We start from the raw sequence: 25,716 nt of genomic DNA, 5'->3' as shown, positions 1-25,716 counted from the left end.
TGCCCTGACGTCACTTCCGGTGTTACCTGTGTCGTTACTGGGAGCTGTAAACAAGGTGTGCAAGTAACTGCAGAGCTGCCGGGATGCAGCAGAGAGGAGCAGCTGGAAGCCGTGGCTGCGCTCTCTTCCCTCTGCTGGGCGTCCTGTTCTTCCAGGGTGAGTGCTCCGGCTGGCTACGCTCCACTTCCGGCCGGGGGATTAAGGAAGATGGTCGCTTTTCCGGTTCCTGGTGGGGAGGGTCTCCAGAAAGCCCCCGCATAGCTCTGGGATGGAGGGAGGGAGCGGTACGTTGGGACGATGTCATCACCACCCCGTTGAGGATAGTTGGTATTTTGTCAGTCCTTTCCTGAGCCTTGGGAGCTTTTCCACCTTGCGTGACCTGCCATTGTAGTTTGGTGATGGCATATTTGTTGGAACCACAAAGAGCTCTGGCTTTGGGGGCACCCGGTGTTATTTTGTGATGTGATTATCAGTGGTTGACTGCTGCGGTTTGGGCGCTGTATACCCTAATTAGAAAAAAGACAGTTCTAGCATTCAGTAGTTTGTCCCAGTAGTTTTGGGAAACAAAATCATGACAGTTGGTAATTTTATTTTTTGTAGGTGATTATTGTGGTCTATAAAATGAAATATTTGTTAGTCACAGAAGGGATGTGATGTGATTCATTATCAGAGAAGCATATCGATGAAAAAAGCAACTGCTTTAGCATTTTCATAACTTTTTTTAATACAAGAAAGAGCATATAAATTCTGTTAAAATTTAATCTATTAAGTAATATCAGAAGTAGAGTTTTCACACTGACGTTCACATCTTAAAATTTAGGTGAGTTTTGCTTTCATATAATTTTCAAATTGCATAAATTTCAGTCCAACCTAATTACCTTCATTTTAAGGTACAATTATTTCCTGGATTTTGTGTATGTGTGTCTTCCTGGGAAATAAAATATTAGTATATCTAGTATTAGAGTGAATTGCTAAATTTATAAAATTTCCTTGAGGGTAATGGGGATTTCTGAAAGAGATATTTAATATTATATGAATATAAAGACTTTAAAGACTTCAGATGTCCTAAATCTTAGCAGTTAAGGCTGGAAAGTTTTTATTTTAACTGGTGACAATATTCATGTTGCCAGCACACCCCCGATCCCTCCCAGCTGCCTGTGTCATCATAAGTCACCAGTTTTTTAGCTAAATGACTTTGCAGTATGATATTTAGGCTGGCCTGCCGTCACTCCTAATAAACCCAGTCCTCTCTCTCTCTCTCTTTCACACACACACACACACACACACACACACACACGAGAAATATTCAAATATTGTCTTATTGAGAAAAAAAAATCTGGAAATGGTGTTTTCTTAAATCTAATGTCATTTTGCTTTGAAGAGCATCTGTCAAGTCCAGCAGACCATATAATTCAATCAAACATTAAAAGTTGATTTTACAATCTCTGTGTACTTGTGGAATAGATTTTTTGCCTTTTAAAAAATAACTGGTGGCAGGGTGCGGTGGTTCTTGCCTGTAATCCCAGCACTTTGGGAGACTGAGGCAGCTGGATCACCTGAGGTCAGGAGTTCGAGACCAGCCTGACCAAGATAGTGAAACTCCGTCTCTACTAAAAAATACAAAAAAATTAGCCAGGCGTGGTGGCAGGCGCCTGTAATCCCAGCTACTCGGGAGGCTGAGACAGGAGAATCGCTTGAACCCAGGGGGCAGAGGTTGCAGTGAGCTGAGATCTCGCCATTGCACTCTAGCCTGGGCGACAAGAGCGAAACTCCATCTCAAAAAACAAAAACAAAAAAGAAACAACTGGTTTATCATATTATTCACATGCCATACAATTTACTCTCTTAAAGGGCATAATTGAATGGTTTTTAGTATATTCACAGTTATGCAATCATTACCACTATTAATTTTAGAACATTTTCATCACCCCAAAGAGAAACCTGATACCCATTAACAATCACTCTTCATTCCCCATTTCCCTTAGCCCCTGGCAACCACCAGTCTATTTTTTGTATCTATTGATTTGCCTATTCTGGACATTTCATATAAATAGAATAATATCTGTAATCCCAGCACTTTGGGAGGCCGAGGTGGGTGGATCATTTGAGGTCAGAAGTTTGAGACCAGCCTGGCCAACATGGTAAAACCCCATCTCTACCAAAAAATACAAAAAAAAAAAAAAAAAAAAATTAGCTGGATGTGGTGGCATGCCCCTGTTATCCCAGATTCTTGAGAGGCTGAGGCAGAAGAATCACTTGAACCTGGGAGGTGGGAGTTGCAGTGATCTGGGATTGCACAACTGCACTTCAGCCTGAGCGATGGAGTGAGACCCTGCCTCAAAAAATAAATAAAATAAATAAATAAATAAATAAATAAATAAATAAAAATAAATAAAGTAAATGGAATTACACAATATGTGCTTTTGGTGACTGGCTTTTTTCACTTTGCATGTTTTCAAGGTTCATCCATTTGTTTGGTGTTTTAAATCTTATGTGGTTGAGTTTGGTTTCATGTCAGTGTTTATTTGCCTGTTGTTTTCAAAGATAAGCCCACTTAAATTATTAGATTATTTGAATTCTCCTTAAGTTATAAGTCTGGTCCTGCTATATCAGTTATCTAAGTATTTAGAAATGGTAGACTAGGGGACCTAGGCTTCTTAAACTTTTCTCTCTTTTACTTAGGTGTGCAATATGAATAAAATATCAGTAGATTTATATTTTAGAAAATGGGGCATACAAGATTGGGGGTTTTATTGACACATTTAATTCTTTCATGTGTAAAATTACTTATGTTAAAATGTGATTTTCTTGTTTTTTCCCCAGACTAAAAAGTTTTTGTTAATTATTATGAGTATTTCTATAGTTGGCTGTTTTTACCTGGCAAGAATGCTTTCCTGCTCAGATGAAGAGATAAAGGCATTAGGCCTGGGATGGATATTTCTGAGTGAATTAATGTTGGATTGGTATTTTTTTTATGAGTGGAAGAGACAAACTATCTTACATCCATTGGTTTTAAAACATTTTTTAATTTCAGTATATATATGTAGAGAAAAGTACACGTCATAAGCCTATACGGCTCAATGAATTTTAAGAAACTGAACACACATGGGTAACTAGCACCCAAATCAGGATACATAAAATGTTCCTTGCATTCCAAAAGCCTTCTTTTGTGCTTCTTTCCAGTCATTAAACTTTCTCCCCAAAAAGGAGTCAACACCCTGATGTCTAACAGTATAGAATAGTTTAGTTCATCCGTGGATGCAGTGAGCCGAGATCACGCCACTGCACTCCAGCCTGGGTGACAGAGTGAGACTCTGTCTCAAAAAACAAAGAAACAAACAAACAAACAAACAAAAAAACTGAAAATATCAGTCTGTAAAGATTGATCTTGAGCCTAAACTTTTAGGTGTTTTCTATCCTTTGAACAAATGCTTCTGTACCTTAAGCTTAGAAGGACACTGGGAAACTAAACACTTTTAAAAGGCACTTTTCTTTCAATAGTCCACTTATAAAGTTTGCTTTATCTACCAGTACGGGGGAAAAAAAGAATAAAGTTGGTTTTATTCCATTTAAAGTAGTTTTGGTATTTCTTTGCTCCATACCAAAGTCTTCCTCCCCCAAAATAAACAAGTGAATTAGAACCAAAAAAATCAAGAAAAAGAAAAAAGTTAATAATTTCTTCTAGTTCTCAGAGTTTTATATGAGACTGTACAAAATTATCATCATTTAGAGTTGTTTTTTTTCACCAGCCCTGAATTTTAGTTCATCCATGGATAAACTATTACTTTTCTTATTTTTCTTTAACTATACAATTAAGACCCCACATATCCAGTATTTAGATTTCAACAAAGTGACTTTAAATGTTTATAACTTTGTGGCAAAATCATGCTCATAAATATGGAGTTCAGATATATTAACAAGGAAAAAATTGGTAGGTAGGTGGGTTTATTGGTGGTGTACTTACTATAATTTAGCAAACAAAATTTGGTTTAGTAACCAAAATTTACTATAATTTAGTAACCAGAATGTGTAATTTTAATGCTTATTTTGTAATAATTTTTGTTTTATAAAAAGGAAACTGGGCTGGGCACGGTGGCTCACGCCTGTAATCCCAGCACTTTGGGAGGCTGAGGCAGGTGGATCACGAGGTCAGGAGTTCGAGACCATCCTGGCCAATATGGTGAAACCCTGTCTCTACTAAAAATACAGAAGAATCATTTGAACCCGGGAGGTGGAGGATGCAGTGAGCCAAGATCGCGTCACTGCACTCCAGCCTGGGTGACAGAGTGAGACTCTGTCTCAAAAAAAAAAAAAAAAAAAAAAAGAGGAAACTGTTGCTTTGGTCTAGTTGAATAAATATTACTATAATAAACATCCACAATATGCTAGGCTCTGTTTTGGTGGGCTCAGGATCTATTGGAGAAGACATAAGTCAACAGATGATTTTAGAGTCTGATACTAAGAGGGAAATGCGTTAGAAACCATGAGGATGGAGAGAGATGCTTTGATCTGGCATGAGAATAAAGGAAAGATTTCCTGGAGGTGAAGTTAAATCTTGAGAGAGGAATAAGTTTGTTAGAGATAGGGAGTGAAGAAAATATTAGACGTAGAAAGGAGCATAAACAAGGCATGGAGGATCGTGCATGGTGGCTCATGACTGTAATCTCAGCACTTTGGGAGGCCAAGATGGGAGGATCACTTGAGCCGAGGAATTCAAGACCAGCCTGGGCAACATAGTGAAACCCTATCTCAAAAAAACAAAAAGTAAACAAGGCGGGCGCGGGGTGGGGGGCATTAAATAACTTTCCAAGCAGGTTTTCTGAAACTCGCTTTGATTGGATTAGCTTAGATCACATATTGACCTATCTTTATGATTGGGAGGATGTGATTGGCTCTCAAGAGCCAATTAAGTATTAATACACCTCTTCCTATGTCAGCATTAGGGACTTAACCTGTGTAGCCTGAAATTGACCATGGTAGGAGTATTTGCACCACAGAAATTGTCCAACCCTATGTATCTGGACTTTTTATTTTTTGTAAAAATGTTTTGCTGTTTACCAGGACACCACTAGATGTAATGATTGGTTTAGGTAAATCTGAGTCAGCCTCAGCTGGCAGTAAAGTCAGTTGCTGTTTACTCTTAGTTTTCTCCCCTCCCACCAGACTCATTCTTTTCTCTACTCTACTCTTTGGAAAGCTGACTACATAGAGTACATCATTCAGACTCTTCCTCTGGTTTCCAGTTAGATTTGGCCAACGGGAGGCATTGGCAGGAGATTGGAGGGCAGGAGAGAGGTCAGGATATTTATTTCCTGCTCCCTCCCTCTCTTGGTGCCATCATCTGTAGTACCTGTATCCCTCTAACAACAGCCCCTGTCAGGTTGTCCACAGCTCCCACTCTTATCAGGATCTAGTAACACCATTTCCTCCCTTTGCCCTTCAGACCTGGGGATGGTAAAAGCTTTGTGCTGCTGTCAGCTTCCCTAACCTTGGGAAAAGTCCCTTTGAAAAGTGGCCTAGGCTGAGCATGGTGGCTCACGCCTGTAATCCCAGCACTTTGGGAGGTTGAGATGGGAGGATTGTCTGAGTTCAGGAGTTTGAGTCCAGCCTAGGCAACATGGCAAAACCCCATCTCTACCAAAAATACAAAAAATTAGCCAGGTGTGGTGGCACACGCCTGTGGTCTCAGCTATTTGGGAGGCTGAGGTGGGAGGATCACTTGAACCTGGGAGGCAGAGGTTGCAATGAACCGAGAATGCGCCACTGCACTGTAGCCTGGGCAACAGGGTGATGCCCCATCTCAAAAAAAATAAATAAATAAATAAAAAATAAAATAAAAGTGGCCCATACACTTTTCACAGTCTCAGCTGATTGTGCCTTCCATTTCGTGCCTGGATCCTGACTGATCGTGTCATCTTCCTCCTAGCTCATAGGCTATGTGGGAAAAGGTAGGTATAAAAAAAAAAAAGGGTATTATTAGGAGATCAGGGGAAATGGATGTTGAGCTGGCAACAAACAAATGTTTACCACATTCGATTTGAGGTCCTGTGGGGGTGATATTCAAGAGCGTATATCTGGTAACACTTGAACACTCAGAGGCAGGTCATGGCTAGTAATATAGATTGGGAAATCATTATCCTATTAGTGGTTGTTAAATCTACAAGTGAATAGGATTGTCCAAGGAGAACATGTTGAATGACTGTATATTCAGGCTGGAGCTCTAAGGAACACCAGTGTTTAAAAGATGGTTAAGAAAAGAACAGCCTTAGATATTTGATACGTACTGTCAGAGAAGTGGGGAGACAGAGAGAGAGTGAATACGTGTGTGTATGTGTAACACAGTCAGTGGTGGAGTTGGTTGGAGGGAAACTAAACAGATTCTGATCTTAAATTGTAACCCATATCTCTTTGTTCTAAACCAAGGATTGACAAACATTTTCTGTAAAAGGCCAGAGAGTATTTTAGACTTTGTGGGCTACATGGTCTCTGGTGGCAACTATTCAATTCTGCAAAAAATGCAGCCACAGATAATACATCAACAAATGAACATGGCTGTGTTCTAATAAAACTTTATTTTTAAAAGACATTGTAAATTTTTTTTAGCTGTTTACCAAAAGACCACTGGATGTCATATTTGATTTAGGCCAATATGGTCACACCCAGAGCTAGCAGTAAGGTCAGTTGCTAGTTATTTTTAGTTTGTTCCCTTTCCACTAGATCCATTTGCTTCCATTTAGCTCATGGGCCATAATTTGCTCACCTTTGCCCTAAACCAACTGCTCCCTTGACATTATCCCTTGGGTATCTCAGAAGCACCTTAAATGCATCCAGAATCAAACTCCTGTTCCCTTGCCAAGCCTAGTACTTTTCTAGTCTTCCTGTCTCAGTGAATGACATCAGCAAGTCAGAAACCTGGGAGTCATCCTTGATACCTCCCTTTCCCTAACATTCCACAGCCATACTTAGTTCAAACTTCCCTTCTTTCTTAATTGACTATCGTAGTAGCCTCCTCAGTAATTTCCCCATATTCACTCATTCACTTTTTTTTTTTTTCTTTAAGAGACGAAGTCTTGCTCTATTGCCCAGGCTGGAGTGCAGTGGTGCCATCTCGGCTCACCGCAACCTCCGCCTCCCACCACCACGCCTGGCTAATTTTTCATTTTTAGTAGAGACGGGGTTTCGCCATGTTGGCCAGGCTGGTCTCGAATTCCTGACTTCAGGTGATCCACCCGCCTCGGCCTGCCAACATGCTGAATTTCCCCATATTCACTCTTGATTCCTTGTAAGTGTCTTCTCTAAAGTCATCTTTTTTTTTTTTTTTTTCTTTTTTTGAGACAGAGTCTTGCTCTGTCGCCCAGGCTGGAGTGCAGTGGCGTGATCTCGGCTCACGGCAAGCTCCACCTCCCGGGTTCACGCCATTCTCCTGCCTCAGCCTCCTGAGTAGCTGGGATTACAGGCGCCGGCCATGATGCCTGGCTAATTTTTTGTATTTTTAGTAGAGACGGGGTTTCATCGAGTTAGCCAGGATGGTCTCGATCTCCTGACCTCGTGATCCGCCCGCCTCGGCCTCCCAAGTGCTGGGATTATAGGCGTGAGCCACCGCGCTGGCCTGAAGTGATCTTTTAAGAATGCAAATTTCATTAGATCTCTTCTTGCTCAGTCCCACAGTTAAGTACTTTCCATGGCTTCCTATTACACTAAGGATGAGGACCCAAATCTGGAAGGTCCTGCCTGGTCTGGCTTTTGTTTACCTCCCAGCCACATCTCATTCTATTTTCTCTCCCTTTCGTGTTTTTTGTGTTGCAGTCATACTCCTTCTTTTCAGCTCCTTGACTGACTGAGCTCCTTCCTGGTGCAGGACCTTTGCATGTGCTGTGTCCTCTGCCTAGAATGCCCTCCCTCTCCTCACCTTGTTACCTTTTTCTTCAGATCTTAGCTCAAGAGTAACTTCCAGGGAAGCTTTCATTAACCACTCTCCTCTCCCCCATCTTAACAGGGGCCATACCCATAGCCACTTTCTTTTTCCTTCCTTCATAGTAGTTATCCAAGTTTGTTAATTGTGCATTTGTCTTTATGATTATTTAATTAATGTATCAAACTTCTGCTGTATTTCAAGTATACAAGGGAGTGTGTTTATTTTGCTTGCATTTAATTCCAAACCCAGAGGATGGCACAAAACAGATGCTCAATAAATGTATGTTTGAAGAATGAGTGAATGAATGAGAGAATTGTCATGCAAGCTTTGGGATAGAGAAGTTCAAGGAGCAATGAGTCACTGGCAGAGGATCCAGTAAAATAAGTATAGAAAGATGTCTACTGGAGTTTTTATCCCTCGGATTTTACAATTTTAAGATATATGATGCCTTTTACCAGAAGTGGTAGTGGAGTTCAGTTGTACCATAAGGTCCATAAGTGAATGGGAAAGAGGAAATGGAGACCTCAAGTGTAGACCACTCTTTCACAAACTTGGCTTAGAAAGGAGAGAACGGGCAGTAGTTGGTAACTAGAGTAATATTACAGCGTTAAGGAAAGATTTTTTTAAAATTGCTATTTGTTTTTAAGGATGGGAGATACCTGTGTATTTAGAGTCTGAAGGGGAGGGGTTGAAGAAAGGTTTTTTTTGTTTTTTTTTTTTTTGAGACAGAGTCTCGTTCAGTCACCCAGGCTGGAGTGCAGTGGTGTGATCTCAGCTCACTGCAACCTCTGCTTCCCATGTTCAAGCAATTCTCCTGCCTCAGCCTCCTGAGTAGCTGGGACTACAGGCATGTGGCACCAAGCCCGGCTAATTTATTTTGTATTTTTAGTAGAGACAGGGTTTCGCCATGTTGCCCCGGCTGCTCTTGAACTCCTGGCCTCATGTGATCTGCCTGCCTCGGCCTCCCAAGGTGCTGGGAATATAGGCATGAGCCACCACGCCTGGCCTAGGGAGGTTTTTCTGCTAAAGCAGGGAATGGAGGGGATGAATCCAGGCAGAGCAGAGGACCTGGCCTCGCATAGGAAAAGGGACACCACATCCTTTCAGGTTGGAAGTAAGGATGGGAGCAGATGCAGGAATGTGTGTGCCTGGGCTGTTTATATGGCCTCAAGTTTCATGACAATGTAAGAGGTAACATTTTCTTCTGAGAATGCGGGGTTTGGAGGTTGCATGGAGGACTAAGGGAGAATGACAAGGGCTTGAGGAATCATGGAATAGGAAGCTAAGCAAGGCCAGTTAAAGGTTTGCCAGGTCTCATTGAGGACTCAGCTGTGGGAGATATTCACGCATTTCTTATGATAATTGTCCAGTTGTGTGATTTTTCTTGTTCAGGGTATACTAGCCCAGTCTAGTTGTGGTCATCTAGAGCTGAGCTTTTTCTGAACGGAGTGTAGGGGAGTTAAGAGTATTGAATGTATTATAAAAAAGGTGATAGGAATAAAGTGGGTGATTTACAAGCATGCTTTGTTCCTATACTAGAATTTCTGGTGACCTGTCCACCTGTTTCTCTCGGTGTCCCTCTGCCTGCTCCCCTCCCTCTGAATTTTTGCCCTGAAGGTGCTGACATTTAATAGAGGAATAGCCTTTGTAACTAGGTGCAATCGATGGCATCTGTGCCTGTGCAGGATTATGTACCTAGTGTTAGGAGGAGAAAGGGCGATGAACCATATCAGGAAATTTGGGAAGGCACCGCAAAGGGGGCCAATATTTGAGCTGGAATTTGAAGGTGTGTGAATGTTGGGATGTGGCGTGGTGGGGAACAACCCAGGCAGGATTATTAGAGGTGGGGAGAGCCTTTCAGACAGAGACCTGTTCAAAGAGAGGCTCAGTGGCATGAAAGGACACAGTACATGTGGGACATGGCAGAATATTCAAGTAATGATGAAGGGATTGGGAAGGTAGATGGAACGCAGTGACAGAAGTTTGGGGCTAGATTGCCACTGTTTGAATTTTATTTTGTAGTCCAATAGGAGATTATTGAAAGTTTTTGAATATGTGTGGTGTTCATTTTAATAATAGCTAACGTTTATTAAAGTTATTATTCCAGATGCTGCATCAAGCATTTCATGTTGTGAAATGAACAACATGATCATAATAAAAAATTATCTTTTTTGATTGTAGTGGCTCTTCAGAGTGATCCAGTGAAGTAGATCTTGTTATTATTCCCATTTTCCAAGTGAAGACATTGAAGCTTGAACTGGTTAGGTAACCGAGATCATGGTCTCACAACCAGAAAGTAGCTGAGCTAGAACTCAAGTCCAGGTCTGGCTAATTCTAAATCTGTATTTTAAATGTCTATATTATACTTATGTTTTAGGATAAAGGAATGGACATGGGGAGAGTGTAGATTGTCCATTCATTTCCACCTCCCAGTTTTTAGAGCTAGATCTTGAGTGATGAATAAGGATTTTCTTACAGTGATGGGTCAGGATTGAGGGCCTAAGAGAGTGGGGACTGAGGGATAAAGCTTTCCAGCAGAGGGACAGCATTTGCAAAGGCACAGAAGGCAGGACAGGTTTAGCATGGCAAAGTCAGAAAGGGTGCCATAGGCAGACCAGAAGTAATCTTCATCTTTGGGATGGGTCAGATTCTTATGAGTTCTTATTAGTGGGTTCAGTTTTGGTCTCCTCCTCTTAAAAGGAATGTCAACAGACTGGATTGTCTAGAGAGGAGCAAGAAAAATGATTCAAAGCTGGCAGAGGTAAAGGCAGTGGAATTGATGACTCATAACTGTGACAGGAAAGGTTGAGAGTGTGTGGGCAGGACTGAAGAGGTGGCAATAATGACAATGACACTGTCTAACACGCACTGAGCACTTACTCTGGTTTGGGTAGGCTTCTTAGTGTTGTATGTGTTTTAACTCTTTTAATCCTCACAGTGGCCTTCTGAGGTAAGTACTGTTATTATCATTCCCATGAGGGTGAGAAGACTGAAGAAGTACAGTAACTTGCTAAGGCTGCAGAGCCAGCAGGTGACAGGGCCGGGATTTGAACCCAGACCCTCTGGCGTAGGAGCCGTGGCCTGCGTGCTCAATCACTACACCATTCTGCCTGTACCAGAAGCACTGCTGATTTTCAGGACAGCGTGTGGGTTTGCACTTTTCTGAAATCTTGCTGCTCTGTTTTTCTTGGCCACCAGAAGATTCACGGCTTCTTGAGGTAGATAAGGAAGCAGGAAGAACAAAGTACTGGCAATGTCATTTCCTAAAATATGCCTCTGTAGGGAAAGATAAGTTTTTGTTCTCTGAAAGCAGAAGGAACTGGTTAGAACAAAGTGCCAGCCCTTTTTAGGGAGATGAAGTGTCAGAGTTGGATAAATGAGTGGTTTTGGAAGACATAAGTCTCTAGTGGGTTTTAAAATGGTACCTTATTTTTACTTGCTAGAATGCATTCACCTATTCTGTTTTCTTCCCCATGATTTACTTTTAATGGACGTGTGATTCCTCAGCCAGCTTTAAGAAAAAGGGAAAAACTAGATAGTACCTTGGGGGCAGTTTTAGAAAATTATTTGAAATAAATTCTCCCATTCTTACTTCCTATTCTCATTTTGCTGTTGATGAGGCAATGGTAGTTTCATGATGCAACCATGCTATACTTGGGGTAAGTCCCTTAGACCACAAAAGCTGCCATATTCCCAGTGTGTGTGTGTGTGTGTGTGTGTGTCTGCGGGGGATGGAAGGGGATGGGTGACGTTGCCTTTTAGCCAGCCATGGGCAGACCCATTGTTTGTACTTAATTGAACCACAAGTCTGTATTTGGGAAAACGCTGGTGTGACCAGATTTTAAATTTTTACACAAGCATTCAGTTGTGATTTAAGATTAGAAAATGATTGAAAAATACTATCTTTGATTAATGCAGATATCAACTCCTTGTCCCTTGTGGGCTTGCCTGAGAAGATAGTTGTTAATATTTATTGCTCTGGCTTTTTGATGAGGGCTCTAAAAATAATTGTTCACTCACATCTGTGTATTCCACCCACATGAATGCATTTTAAGTGTTTGGGTTTGCTTTGATTAGGTGTTTATATCGTCCTTTCCTTGGAGATTCATGCAGATGCCCATGTCCGAGGTTATGTTGGAGAAAAGATCAAGTTGAAATGCACTTTCAAGTCAACTTCAGATGTCACTGACAAGCTTACTATAGACTGGACATATCGCCCTCCCAGCAGCAGCCGCACAGTATCAGTAAGTGTGTACTTTTTCAGAATGTTCCTTTGGTCAACAGTTTTGGAATTGTTTTACTGCAAATCATAGGCATGCCTGAGGCCATCTCATCTTAGAGTAGAAGATGAGCTTCTACTTTAATAGAGATAGATGAACTTTTATCCTGTATGACATTCATTTGGTCACGCAGGGCCCCACGTAAGAATTCTGTAAATAAGCTGCAGGAAAAAAGCTGTCAGAAACTCAGAGGAAATGTGGTTTGATTTTGTTTCCTCTTTGTTGTTTCTTTTTGCATTATTTCATAGCTTCATTTTCAGATTTAATGTACTAAAATGGTACCTTCAGGACTATTGAATAGAAAAATTCTATAGGTCCAGTCACAGACATCCTTTCTCTTAAAGCTGCTCATTTTCTGTCGTATTAAGTTGTCTCAATGGGTGTATCTGTTTGCATATTTGCGCTTTGTGGAGTTATCTTGACACTTGCTCCCAGTGTATAAACATCTGCATTGATTTATATGGCTGCCTTTGAAGGAAAAGGTAGCACCTCGTGTTGGTGACAGATGTTGGTGACAGATGGTCTTGCAATATTGGAAGCAATATACCTTATTGAGGTATATTAGTCACACATATAAAACACATTTATGGTCCAAGTTTCATTGTAGGTGTCTAATTGAAGATTAAAATGCTATAAAATTTTTTTCTTTTTAAGCTTCCAGCAGTATCCTTAGCTCAGGATAGATGTTATTCAAGAATATGAATGTCATAGCTGTATGGAAGATTATATCTTTTAAAGTGTTGTTAATTTATTTATCCTGTTTCCTTCACTGGAAAAATGTCCTCTTTGACTTTCATGTATAAATAAGCTTTGCATTCTGTGTTAGGAGCCATTATAGAATGCCACATAGCTTGAGGCTAGGTAGGGGACTCCAGTGAAAGAAGCTAGGCTGTATTCATGCTCCCCTCCCACTTTTTTTTCAGACTTGAAATAGTTCACTTGATTCTGAGTGGTCAGGAAACTGTGGCTGGCCTTATTTGGCTCTGCCTCCTTGGTCAAAAGTAGGACAGAGCAAGCAATGGGGAGCTTCCTGGGTTAGAAACAGCAGCTCTCTTCTACTGCTGCTCTCTGCGAGGCTGGTCAGAAAATCAACAAACTCATACAAGTTGGAATTAAAGTTACATAACATGATGTTGCAGTCATGGGGTTAGTCAATCAGGATTGTGTCAGATTAATCAATTTGCAAGGGATATGAGTTTCATGAACTTAACATTGAATTTACGGGCTAGACTAATGTTGAGGCTACACAGTGGGCCGTGTTTTGTCAATAAGGAGTTTCAAACTCTTTTACACTGATGCTGATAATTAGTGGTAGGGATTCTTTTCTTCCCCCTTTGAAATGTTCAAGACACTTATTATTTCTCATTATCTGTCTTTATCACTAAAATGTAAGTTCTGTGAGAGTAGGGACTATGCCTGCGTGGCTCCCACCATATCCTTTTGCTTAACAATGCCTAGCACATTAGAGGTCTGCACCAAATATTTGTTGAATAAATGCATGAACAAATGAACTAATAAGTGAGTCAGCATCTTTTCTGGGAAGTTGCTTTTCAAAATTGGGCAATTCAGTGGTTGTAAACACCCAGCTTCCTAAATGGGAAGGTACCAAGTAACAAAGAAAGAGGAAAGCCTGTATTTTACACAAGCCATATTGCGTAAGTCATATTATATTGTAATACCTGCCTGGCCTGCCCCAGGTATAATTAGGCTTTTGGTGATGAAGTGTCTAATCAAGGCTTTTGATAAGTGTCTGATAATTAGGCTTTTGGTGATGAAGTGTCTGATCAAGTCCTAGGCAGCATTGTTTTAATTCAACATATATTCACTGAGTACTTATCAGGTATTAGACTTAGGGATTATATTAATTGTCAAGATAGATAACTTGAGAGAGGCTGAATTATATTACAACCTCCTTGTGATTTTGAGAATAAGCAAAAATCTCCCTTTTGTCACTTACTAGTTGTATACCGTAGAGCAACACACTTAGTCTTTTGTTTGGCTTTGTTTCCTTTCTTTCTTTCTTTCCTTTTTTTTCTTTTTTTTTGAGGCGGAGTCTAGCTCTGTTGCCGAGGCTGGAGTGCAGTGGCACAATCTCGGCTCACTGCAATCTCCACCTCCTGGGTTCAAGCAATTTTCCTATCTCAGCCTCCCAAGTAGTTGGGATTATAGGTGTATGCCACCACGCCTGGCTAATTTTTGTATTTTTAGTAGAGGTGGGGTTTCACTATGTTGGCCAGGCTGGTCCTGAACTCCTGAGTTCAAGTAATGCACTCACCTCGGCCTCCCAAAGTGCTGGAATTACAGGCATGAGCCACCATGACCAGCCTGTTTCCCTTTTTATACATTTGGAATAATTATACCTGCCTCATGTAGTTCAGTGTAGTTGTGAGGCTCAAGTGGTAAATGTGTGGAAATTATTTGTAAACTATAGACCGCTATTCAAATATGAGATGCTACTTTAGAACAAAGTTTCTCAACTATGGCACTGTTGACATTTTGAGTCAGATAATTCTTTGTTGTGGGTGCTGTCCTGTGCATGGTAAGATGTTTAGTAGCATTCCCAGCCTCTACCCACTAGATGCCAGTAGTATCTCCCCAGTTGTGACAATCGAAAATGTCTTCAGATATTGCCAATATCTCTTGGAGGGTGAAATTGCCTCTGGTTGAAAACTATTATTTTAGGGTTCCAGGGAGAATTTAGAAGAGATTCAAGGGTTAGGATCCCAGAAGTCCCTCATCGGGCCTTTTTCTGATCAGTTTTATTAACCTATGGGATGGAGGTTAAAAAAGCATAAAAAGTTGCCCAACTGAAAAAAAAAAAAAAACACCATTATACAGTTGTATTTTATTTTGGACCTACTGAGCTTTATATTTTCATTGCATTTTCCAAGTTAACTTTTTCTCTCATGGTGTTGCTTTCTTAGATATTTCATTATCAGTCTTTCCAGTACCCAACCACAGCAGGCACATTTCGGGATCGGATTTCCTGGGTTGGAAATGTATACAAAGGGGATGCATCTATAAGTATAAGCAACCCTACCATAAAGGACAATGGGACATTCAGCTGTGCTGTGAAGAATCCCCCAGATGTGCACCATAATATTCCCATGACAGAGCTAACAGTCACAGAAAGGGGTAAGCTCATTGCCACCAACCTTCTTCTGCAGTGCTCTGTGACTGCTGTGGTGCTTTCTGGAGAGCTCGATGATAAACAAAGCTGTCTATCTTTGTAAGCCAGTTGGGTCATTAAATCATTGAGTTGAAGTAATTTTTCTGCCATCCCAATATGTATATTGGGGTGAATTTTTAATCTTTATTTTGAAAACTGAATTTTCTCTCCAAATGTTGTCATAATTTCTCCATTACCCTTTTTTTAATTTTAACTTTAGGTGACCAAAGTTCTTGTGGAATGCATGGAAAACCCCTGAGTAAATATAGGGTTGTTATCTCTGTGAAATAGAAGTAATTCCAGTTTTCCTCGCGTGTTCACACTCCCAGTTATGACACAGTGTTCTTGCCTGTGTCTTGAAAGGGTACCCCCTCTAACGATGAGAGGTAGTGCTTTTCTTTTACACTACAAAGAACAGTAGTTTCTCTTTAGTGTGAAACAGGAGGAGAGTAGATTAAGGACTGATTTTTTTTTTCTGCGTTATTCCCTGATGACAATTAAGTGGTTATTCTAGTCCTTAATTGGGTTTGAGCCAAAGATTTAGAGGTACATTGCGGGTCATTATAGATTCGTCATCATTTCTCAAGTCTTTTTCAAGTTTCTCTCCCTTGCTCTTTTCCTTCTTCTCTCCCTCCCTTCCTTCCTTCTTCCTTCTCATCTTCCCTTCCTTTCTCTTTCTCTTCCTCTCTCCCTGTCTCATTTCTTCCTTCTCTTTCTCTTTCTTGCTTTCTCTCTCTCTCTTTCTTTTTTCTTTTAAAGGTAATAACTTGTAGGTTTCAAAGATGAGCACATTCATACTGCTGGCAGAAGAAGAAAATGATACAGTTTTGCTGGAAGGCAGTTTGTTAGTATGAATTAGGTGCCTTAAAAATATAGGCCCTTTGATCTAGTAATTCCATTATAAATTTCATCTTAAGGAATTAGAGCTAAAGATGAAGATTTATGTACAAGCCTGGCTATCCTAATGTGACTTGTAGATTCTAAGAATTCGAAACAACTTGAATGTTCAGCATTAGAGGATTAGTTCTATAAATTATTCAATATGATAGAATGCTATGCAGCTGTTACACATCACATCTGGAAGGAATTGTTAAATATTTATCATATTATAACTAAAAAAGGAGGTTAAAATAGTATATAATATATGATCCATACTTAAAAATATATATGCCCTCCGTGCACCCCATACCCGATACCCCTAGAAGAAGATTAAATGGGTAGATACCAAAGTGTTCTTCCTAGGTCGTGGGATTATGGGTACATTTTTATTCTTCCTTGTACTTTTGTGTATTCTACCTTTCACACAATGATTTATTATTTTTGTAATCAGAAGAAATATAAGAGCAAAAGTAGAAGCTAGTTGCTCATGTCGCAGGAGGCATATTTGCATGTCCCTGTCTTTTACCTTCTCTTTCTCCACCTCTAGGTTTTGGCACCATGCTTTCCTCTGTGGCCTTTCTTTCCATCCTTGTCTTTGTACCCTCAGCCGTGGTGGTTGCTCTGCTGCTGGTGAGAATGGGGAGGAAGGCTGCTGGGCTGAAGAAGAGGAGCAGGTCTGGCTATAAGAAGTCGTCTATTGAGGTTTCTGATGAGTAAGTCCCACAAGAGCCCTGGGCAGCAAGCCTGTTTCCTCCTTAGCGCCCTACCCAGACCCCCACATCCACACCTTCTTTTCTTCTGGACTGAGTTTAGTTCTGCTGGTGAACTTTCTTTTCGAAGAGAATAGTTCTGCTAAGGGGTGCCAAAAGGAAGGTTGAAAGTGATGTGTGTGAATATTAATTTGGAGAGAGATGGGGGAGTTGATATATGGCCCTAGTCTTCTGCTTTGGAAATCAGATTGTACAGTGCCATGGTCTGAATAAATTCTGAAGTCGGTGTTTCACTCTTTTAATTCCAGGTCAATTATTTTTCCTTCTCCTTGTATTTGGCACTGAGCTGATGATGTCTCCTGACAGAAAATGCCTGAGCAATGAGAGAGGCTTTAAGAATAGCTGTGGAGGGCAAAAGTGATTTGAATAAGCGAGATCTATTCTTGGTCAGCATATGTTCTGAAGGGAGGGGCTACATAGATCGTGGTTATTAAAAAGATTTATTAAACATTATTCTGCCAGTAAGCAGGCGTGATCTAGTGTATTCCCTAAAAATAAATGTAGTAAAAGGAAATCAAAACAAAAATCTATGTAAAACCCCTTTTCTCCATTATCTATGTCAGGGGAGGGGAGTCTTACATTGAGAAGGTCCAAAATTCTCTCTCTCTCTCTCTCTCTCTCTGTGTGTGTGTGTGTGTGTGTGTGTGTGTGTGTGTGTGTGCATTTATTTAATGATAAGAGAGCACCCTGTGCCCTTTCCAAGGAATCTGTGGCTCAAAAAAGACAAAGAACTCTTGGTAAAAATGCTAATGTCTATTTCTAAGCATGGTATCCAAAACCCCTTATGATTTTACTCTAAGTCACATTGTTCCCTGACATCTTCCCATGTCCCAGCTGCCATGAACTTATTTATGTACCCTAACATACTATACTTCATTCATATATTTTTCTTAACTGTTTCTCATCCTCTAAGACCCCTCCTTTTGTCTTGCTGGGAATGCCCTCTTTCCTTCTCTTGTTTGCCTGGAAACTCTTTCTTATCCTCCAAGACCCAGCTGAAATAGCCCCTTCTCTTGAGTTTGCCTGAGTCCTCAGGGGACAATTAGTCACTCCTCGCTCTTTGCTGCTGCAGCAGTTTGATGTTAACTCTATTAAAACACTTATCACACTGCATTATAACATATTTGTTAAGTTTTAACAGGTCTCTCACCCCCATCATGAGCTCTTCACAGGCTCAAGTTTTATTCATCTTTTTACCTCTAGGCTAGCACAATGCTCAGACTTTGTCAGTGCTCAGTACACTTCTGAATGAGTGATAATTTATTGAGCATTTATTATGTGCCAGGCACTATGGTATGTGTTAAACATGTATTTATTTTTTATTTATTCCTAACAACTGTGCTTTAAGGGTGGGTGGTAATATGTGCATTTGTTCGTTTGTTTGTTTTTTGAGATGGGAGTCTCACTCACTCTATCGCCCAGGCTGGAGTGCAGTGGTTTAATCTTGGCTCACTGCAACCTCTGCCTTCTGGGTTCAAGTGATTCCCCACCTTAGCCTCCTGAGTAAGTGGGATTACAGGTGTGCGCCACAATGCCCAGCTAATTTTTGTATTTTTAGTAGAGATGGGGTTTCGTCATGTTGGCCAGGCTGGTCTCGAACTCCTGACTTCAGGTGATCCACCCACCTCATTCTCCCAAAGTGCTGGGATTACAGGCATGAGCCACTGTGCCTGGCCAATATGTGAATTTTATAGATGAGGAAACAGGCTTCTGGGGCTTAAACAATTTGCCCAGTCACCCAGCTAGTGAGTGGAAGAACTGGAATCTAAAACCAGACCTGTCTGATTTCAACACCTGTACTTTCAACTGCTCTACTCTATTGAGGATAGTGGTGATTCAGATTTGGTTTGTCCTCTTTTTACAGCACTGATCAGGAGGAGGAAGAGGCGTGCATGGCAAGGCTTTGCATCCGTTGCGCTGAGTGCCTGGTAAGTGCATGCCATTCCTTCTGCTTACTGTTGATGTCCCACTTTCCTGCTTACCTAAGAGGATCCATCCTATGCCCTCAGAGGCAGCAGAGGATATGCAGGTAGGTCCAAGGAAGATATGAACCAGCATCCTCCCCCAAAGCATTTTGGACTCAGGGGACCCCTACCAATTCTAACCAAGATTTTGTTTCCTGTCTCATGGGCATAAAGCAGTGGTCTTAGGTTAGGGAAGGGGGCCACATAGAGTAGTTCCTGCTGACTGACAGAAAATCCCAAAATAGGAGTGTCCTATGCCACTGAATTCATACTAGGAGACTTCGACTTAGCTGGACCCGACCCTGAATTTAACTTTTCTACTGAGCCGTAGTATTTTTCAGGGAGTTAGGGTGATATAACCTTTTAGGTAACTTGATGTCTTTTATCAATAAGAAATACCACCCTGGAAGGCCCAAGTTTTGATTTAAATGTCAAAAGGCTGTCATCCCTCCTGCTTTGAATACTCACTGTGACTAATGACAGAATCAGAGAGTCCAATTAGAAGGCTGGGGTGGGTGGCCTAGGATCCTAGCAGGAGGGAAGAGTCTCTGATGTGGTGCAGTTGAAAACAGGTCACAAAGAACTTCTGGTCTCATATGATACATACCTGTCATTGCCTCCCGTTTACTTATTGCCAAGCTCACACTTGGCTCAATGACTAATTGCAGTGTTTTTTGTTTCTGTTTGTCTCATGCACTTGAGTATCATAGGGAAGATGAGAGAAAGGTTGATAATGCCAGTGCAGGGGACCTAATACCAACCTTTGGAGGCTCAGATATTTTTAAGAATGCAAAATAAGTTAATGTTCATATGGTTATTATCCACATTTCAGATATTAATCCATTCAACAGTGATTTGTTGAGCATCTGTCACGTGCCATGTGTACTGTTCTAGGTGCTTAGGAACCAGCAGTGAACAAAACTGACAAAAATTCCTACCCTCCGAGAACTGAATGTTCTTTGCCTGGAAAACTTTCTCATCCTCTGAGACTCTGTTGAATTGGGGTACAAATAAATACTCACAAAGTTTTTAAAAATAAGTAAAATATATAGTATATGAGATGGTACTTAATGATATGGAGAAAAAAAGCAGAAAAGGGGGATGGGATGACTGGATGGGGGTGTGACATTAAATAGGTTAGGGACAACCTCAGTGAGAAGATACTCGAGCAAACACCTAAGAGAAGCAAGCCATATGGCTATTGTGGAGGAGCGTTTCAGGCAGAAGAAATGACTGGTGCAAAGGCTCTGAGGAGGGGTCAAGATTGGCATATTCTTGGAGTAGCAAGGGGGCAGTATAACAGGAATGAAGACAGCAAGGCAAAGCATAGTATTTGTTGACATCAGAGAAGTAACGCAGCAGCTAGATCTTACAGAACCTTATAGATGATTTTAATGACCTGGACTTCTACTCAATGAAATGGAATCCATTGGAGGGTTTGGGAAGAGAAGCACTATCAACTGATGTCTGTTTTAAAAGGATTACTCTGGCTTTTGTGTTGAGAATGGGGGGTAACGAACAATGACAGAGTCAGAGAGTCCAAGTAGGAGGCATTTGCATTAATCCAGGTAGCTGAAGATGCTGGTAGTTTGGACCAGGGTGGTGGTGGTGGAGGTGGTGAGGAGTGGTTGTATTCTGATTATAATTTGAAGGTAAAGCCAGAAGGATTTACTGCTTTTGCATTTATATATGAAAAAGTGAGAGGACTCAAGGAGAGTTCCAAGATTCTTGACTTGAGCAACTGGTAGAATAGAGTTACCATTTGCTAATATGTGGAAGTCTGTGGGTGAGTCAAATTTTAGGAGGAAGAACAGAAGTTGGGTTTGGACATATTAAGTTTGAAATACTTATTAAACTTCCAAGTGGAGATGTGGAGTAGGCAGTTGTGGGTGTGGAGTTGAGAAGAGAGGTCTAGACTGGAGATAGAGATTTAGGAGCCATTAGCAGATAGAGACTGATACAGACATTTCCTCCAGGGAAATGAATGTAGATAGGGAAGGGGTCAGAGGACGGAGCCTGGGCCCTCCAAGATTTCTAGGATGGGGAGATGAAGAGGAATTATCAGTAAAGAGGCTAAGAAAGAGCAGCTAGTGAGGTAGGAAGAAAACCAGGAGATTTTGGTATCCTGGGAGTCAAGTGAAGAAGTATTTCTAGGAAAAGAGAGTGATCAACTGTGTCATTTGCTGTGGAGTCAGGTGAAGTAAAATGAGAGCTGATAATTGATTATTGGATGATTTGGGAATATGGAGGTCATTGGTGACCTTGGCAAAAGAATCTTCAGTGGAATAGTGGGAATGAAAACTTGTCTGGGGTGGGGTCAAGAAAGATTGCAGAAAGATGCATTGGAGGCAATGGGTATAAACAACTCTTTCAAGGAGTTGTGCTGTGAAGGGATGCAGAGAGACAGGCAATATGTGGAGGGCAGTGTCACTGGTGGCTTTTCTTTTTAAGATGGGAGAAAATGAGCACATTTGTGTGCAGATGGGAATTATATAGTAGAAAAGGAAAAAATTGATGCTGCAACAGAGAGAGGAGAGGATTGCTGGGGTAATGCCAGGTCTAGTGCATAAGTGGAGTGGAGATGTTGACCTTAGATAAAGTAAGATAGGGAGAGTGTATAAGAACAATAGGGAAGGCCAAGTAGATGGGTCCAGATGTAGATGAGTGGCCACATGTGATGGAGCTTGTGGAAATTCCCTACTGATTGCTTCTCTAGTCCCAATCATGGGAGAAAGCAAGGCCATCAGCTGAGAATGATGGGAAGAGGAGGTGCTGGAAGTTTGGGGAAAGAGGGAAGGATATGAAATAGTCATCAAGGAGAATAAACAGACTGGAGAAATGCGGTATGCCAGATAGTGCTAATGGCCCACTCGAAGTTAGAAGTAATGAATATGAGTATGAATAATAATAATGGTAACAGAAGCTAGTCTTGAATGAATGCTTATGAAGTGCCAGGCAGTGCTAAGTAATTTACATATATTGCCTCATTCAATTCTCATAACAGTTCTATGAGGTGTATTTTTATTATCCCCATTTTACAGATGAGGAAACTGAGGCTTAGAGAAGTTAATAACTTTATCCAAGGTCACACAGCCACAAGAGGTGGAACTCAGTGGTAGACTGACACTTAGTCTAAATTCCTAACCACAATTTTGCACATTTCTGCAAGAGAGTGAGGAGAGGATCGCTGGGGTGATTCCACTGACACTTGTTTTGCTAAGAAAGGGTGCGGTAGACGGGCATCTTTTCTTGTGTGTTGAGGTTTTAAAAAATATTCACCAAGGGAAAGGAAACCACTAGGGCTTCAAAGCAGAAATTAGCCCAATAGACACCAATTATATTGAGGTCCTGTGAAGCTCTGTGGGAATTTAGGTGTATTGAGTCAGTGGCATTTCACTGTGGCTGTCTCCCCAAGCCAGGTTCCATTTGGAGGATCCTAACATGTGGTCTTTGCCTAAATTCCAACTCTGGAATTGTGTTTCACACCGGCTGTTTTTCTCCCTCCAGGATTCAGACTATGAAGAGACATATTGATGAAAGTGTATGACATAAGAAGAGTCACCTAAAAACATGAAACATCCCATTCCACTGGCAGCTAAAGCCTGTCAGAGAAAGTGGAGCTCGCCTGGACCATAGTGATGGACAGTCTTGGAGATCATCAGTAAAGACTTTAGGAACTACTTATTATTTATTGAATAAATGTTCTTGTATTTATAAACTGTTCAAGAACTCTCATAAGAGACTCATGACTTCCCCTTTCAATAAATTATGATGTAATTGAATGAAGAAATTCTTTTCCTGAGCAAAAAGATACTTTTTGATTCGTCTTTGCTCTGGAATGTATTACATGTTTTCTTCCAACTGTTTGAAGGAGAATTCTGAATGTTTGCCACACTGCTGATGCCCAAATAATTTTTTAAATGAAGTGGAGGTTGTGGCTTCCTGATGTGTCACCAGACAAAATTCACTTGGGATAGGTATTCTTTGATTTTTGCTCCATGTACACTTTCAGCTGTGAGTTAGTATAGGGCGTATACTTACCAGTTTAATGACCTCAACCTCAGTTGTGTTTGGATAACTTAGGGTGTATACCCTTAGTTTCCTTAGAGTTGGTAGGATCAAGTCATTGGTTTGCTTTGGCTGGGTTTTTAAAGTATTAAGTACAGCATCATCAATTTACAGTTAAGGAAAGGAATCGTGAAGTAGAAAAATTATTTTCTTTAGTCTTGCTGGTACAATTTGGGCTAAGGAGTCTTTGTTATTTTCTTTCTTGCTTTTTTTTTTTTTTTTTTTTTTTTTTTCTGAGGCAGAGTCTCACTCTGTCGCCAGGCTGGAGTGCAGTGGCGTGATCTTGGCTCACTGCAACCTCTGCCTCCTGGGTTCAAGCGATTCTCGTGCCTCAGCCTCTCAAGTAGCCGGGATTACAGGCATGCGCCACCACACCCAACTAATTTTTGTATTTTTAGTAGAGACAGGGTTTCACTATTTTGGCCAGGATGGTCTCAATCCCCTGACCTCGTGATCCACCCGCCTTGGCCTCCCAAAGTGTTGGGATTACAGGCATGAGCCACTGCGCTCGGCCTGTTGTTTTATTTTCTTATAACTACAACTTTTCTTCTTGACTTTTCAGGTCAGAGGCAAGAAAAACTCTTTACAGGTTTTTAGTGGGGGGCTTATGGAGTATTTCAGGAGTTCTTTGCAATTAAATAATCTTTTCACTTGTATTGTTTTTCAAAACTGTTGATTTCTAAAATGTGCCAACTATGAGTAAACTATGGTATTTGCAAGCGGTTTTTACATAATATTTGAGATGAGGAAGTGAGATTGTGCGTGACATACTTCTCCTTTGTATTCTCTCAGTGCCTTATAACAGGTTACTCCATTCTGCTATGACAACTTGTTTCAAATGTTAATTTGCATAGGATTTTTTATAAGCCATTAAGGCATATGTATAGCATATCAGTAAAGATGGATGGTGCATATATAAATAGTCCTCTGTAATAGTGATTGGATTTACTTCTCAATTATGAGAGACAAAAATTATCCCCTCACCTGTCTCTATTCTTTCAACAGGTTGATCCCTTTTCATGATTTTTCATTAGGTGGTTCAGGAAGTTTCCATATTACAGCACTTTAGACTGTATATGTTAGTTTAAAAATCACTTTTCTCTCTCTCAGTTTCTTTTTTTTTCTCGAAGACTTAATTTAAAAAATTTAGGTTGTTAGATCTGTATCGTAGATTTGGCCTGGCCTCTTCTGTTAACCTAGTCCACAGATTAGCGGATCTGTTTAGTTGAAGGACATTGTGATTTGACTCTGGTCACGCAAGGAAGAAGAAGAGGCAAAGACAGGACCGGCAGTTTACATTTCCAGTGGTTAAACCTCACGGTACTTTGGGGCTGCTTGTTAACTTTTGTGGTTGTCTGAGGCCAATCTAACGTGACCATTTCTGACACCTCAACAGAGAGAGGAAAGCAACTTGAGCAATGAGAGTAAATAACTTGGGCTCTCAGAGATTTGAAGATAGAGATCTCATTGTGAGGGGCACTATTTTGCAGGTCCTCATTTCTCCAAGAAAGAGATGGTGTTACAGAAACCCACTGAAAGCCACATCCCATTAAATGAGGAACCAATTTTGGCTGGGCCTTCTTGTAATGTCCTTGCAAGTGTGTTGTGAAGATTAATGCAGGGTAGTATGTTTGTAGATTGACACCTAGTCTAAACTTGAGGTAATTGGTGCTCTATGAATACTCAGTCATGTTCTTTTATAGCCTTAATCATGATTTGAACTAGTCCCTTGCTTTTTAAATGACTGAATGGAGTCCTTCGTGGTAAGGGAGTACGTTGATAATTTAGTTTACTTTATGGGTTTGTGGTCACATCCCAGTCATCAGCTGCTATCATTTTCCTTCTTCATCCCTTTTACTGAGATTTGGGTTACAGCTTTTTATTCTTCGAAGGATCACAAAGCAGTGTACAGACACCTGCCTTCTTTAAGGATGAAAGGAAGATAAAGTGTTTTTTTTTGTTGACTTATTTGTTTCACCTCTTGTTTGAGTAACTTCTGAGGTGCTATTCTCTCTCTCTCTTTTTGCTATCCCATGAGCTCTTGTCACAGCCATGGAAACCAGCCTCGTTTAGAAAGGGAACTTAGTTCAGAAGGGGTTAAAAGCCTTCCAGAATTTTTCTTTAGCTGCTGAAGTTTTTACTTGTGGTTACATGACCTGAAGTTTTATGCTTTACGCTCTTAATTCTATTACAAAATGTGAACTTACCAATTGCTTTGTGTTTTCCATGTGACCTGTTGTTACTTCAGGCTACTTGGGGAACATCTTAGTCCTCTGTAGCTCCTGAACCCAGCACTGGTGCTTCAAGAGAGAAGGTAGCATGTCTTTGTTCAAAACAAAACAAAACAACACTTCTGGAGGCCACATCCTGAATATGAATGTTCTACTAAGTCACTCAGTTATGGTTCTAAAGGGAAACTGTAAGAAGACCAACAAGGAGTGGACCAAGACTATTATTTAATTGCACAACTTGAAACTTTGCTGCCAGAAGAGGCAGCTCCATTCCTTTGACTCCAGTGTTGGGCTGTTAACTGCTGCACCTCATTGCCTTTTTTTGTTTTTGTTTTTGTTTTGTAGGAGGGTAGGCACTGTTGGGCCATATGCACAGATATTGTAACTCTTGGTATCTTTACTGCATCATAGTCAATAAACTTTTTTGCACCCTTTGGCTA

At 40.8% G+C, this 25,716-nt stretch overlaps 1 protein-coding gene across 3 annotated transcripts; it reads left to right on the top strand.

The window, feature by feature from the left end:
* The first annotated feature begins 10 nt into the window (after nt 1-10).
* MPZL3 (myelin protein zero like 3) lies at nt 11-25,716 on the top strand. 3 transcript variants are annotated; one of them, XM_054439444.2, is made up of 6 exons: nt 11-156; nt 11,993-12,159; nt 15,120-15,330; nt 16,851-16,956; nt 18,878-18,941; nt 22,485-25,716. In XM_054439444.2, the coding sequence occupies exons 1-6, from the start codon at nt 84-86 to the stop codon at nt 22,509-22,511; spliced, it is 648 nt and encodes a 215-aa protein (XP_054295419.1). In that variant the 5' UTR covers nt 11-83; the 3' UTR covers nt 22,512-25,716. The 3 variants fall into 3 exon arrangements, with proteins under 3 accessions (XP_054295419.1, XP_054295417.2, XP_054295418.2); XM_054439442.2 differs by having other exon boundaries at nt 12-156; nt 16,791-16,956; XM_054439443.2 differs by lacking the exon at nt 11-156 and adding an exon at nt 11,139-11,574 and having other exon boundaries at nt 16,791-16,956.

The sequence above is a fragment of the Pongo pygmaeus genome, chromosome 9 (genome assembly GCF_028885625.2).
Source record: "Pongo pygmaeus isolate AG05252 chromosome 9, NHGRI_mPonPyg2-v2.0_pri, whole genome shotgun sequence".
NCBI classification, from domain to species: Eukaryota; Metazoa; Chordata; class Mammalia; order Primates; family Hominidae; genus Pongo; species Pongo pygmaeus.
This window is presented reverse-complemented; position numbering and strand designations above follow the sequence as displayed.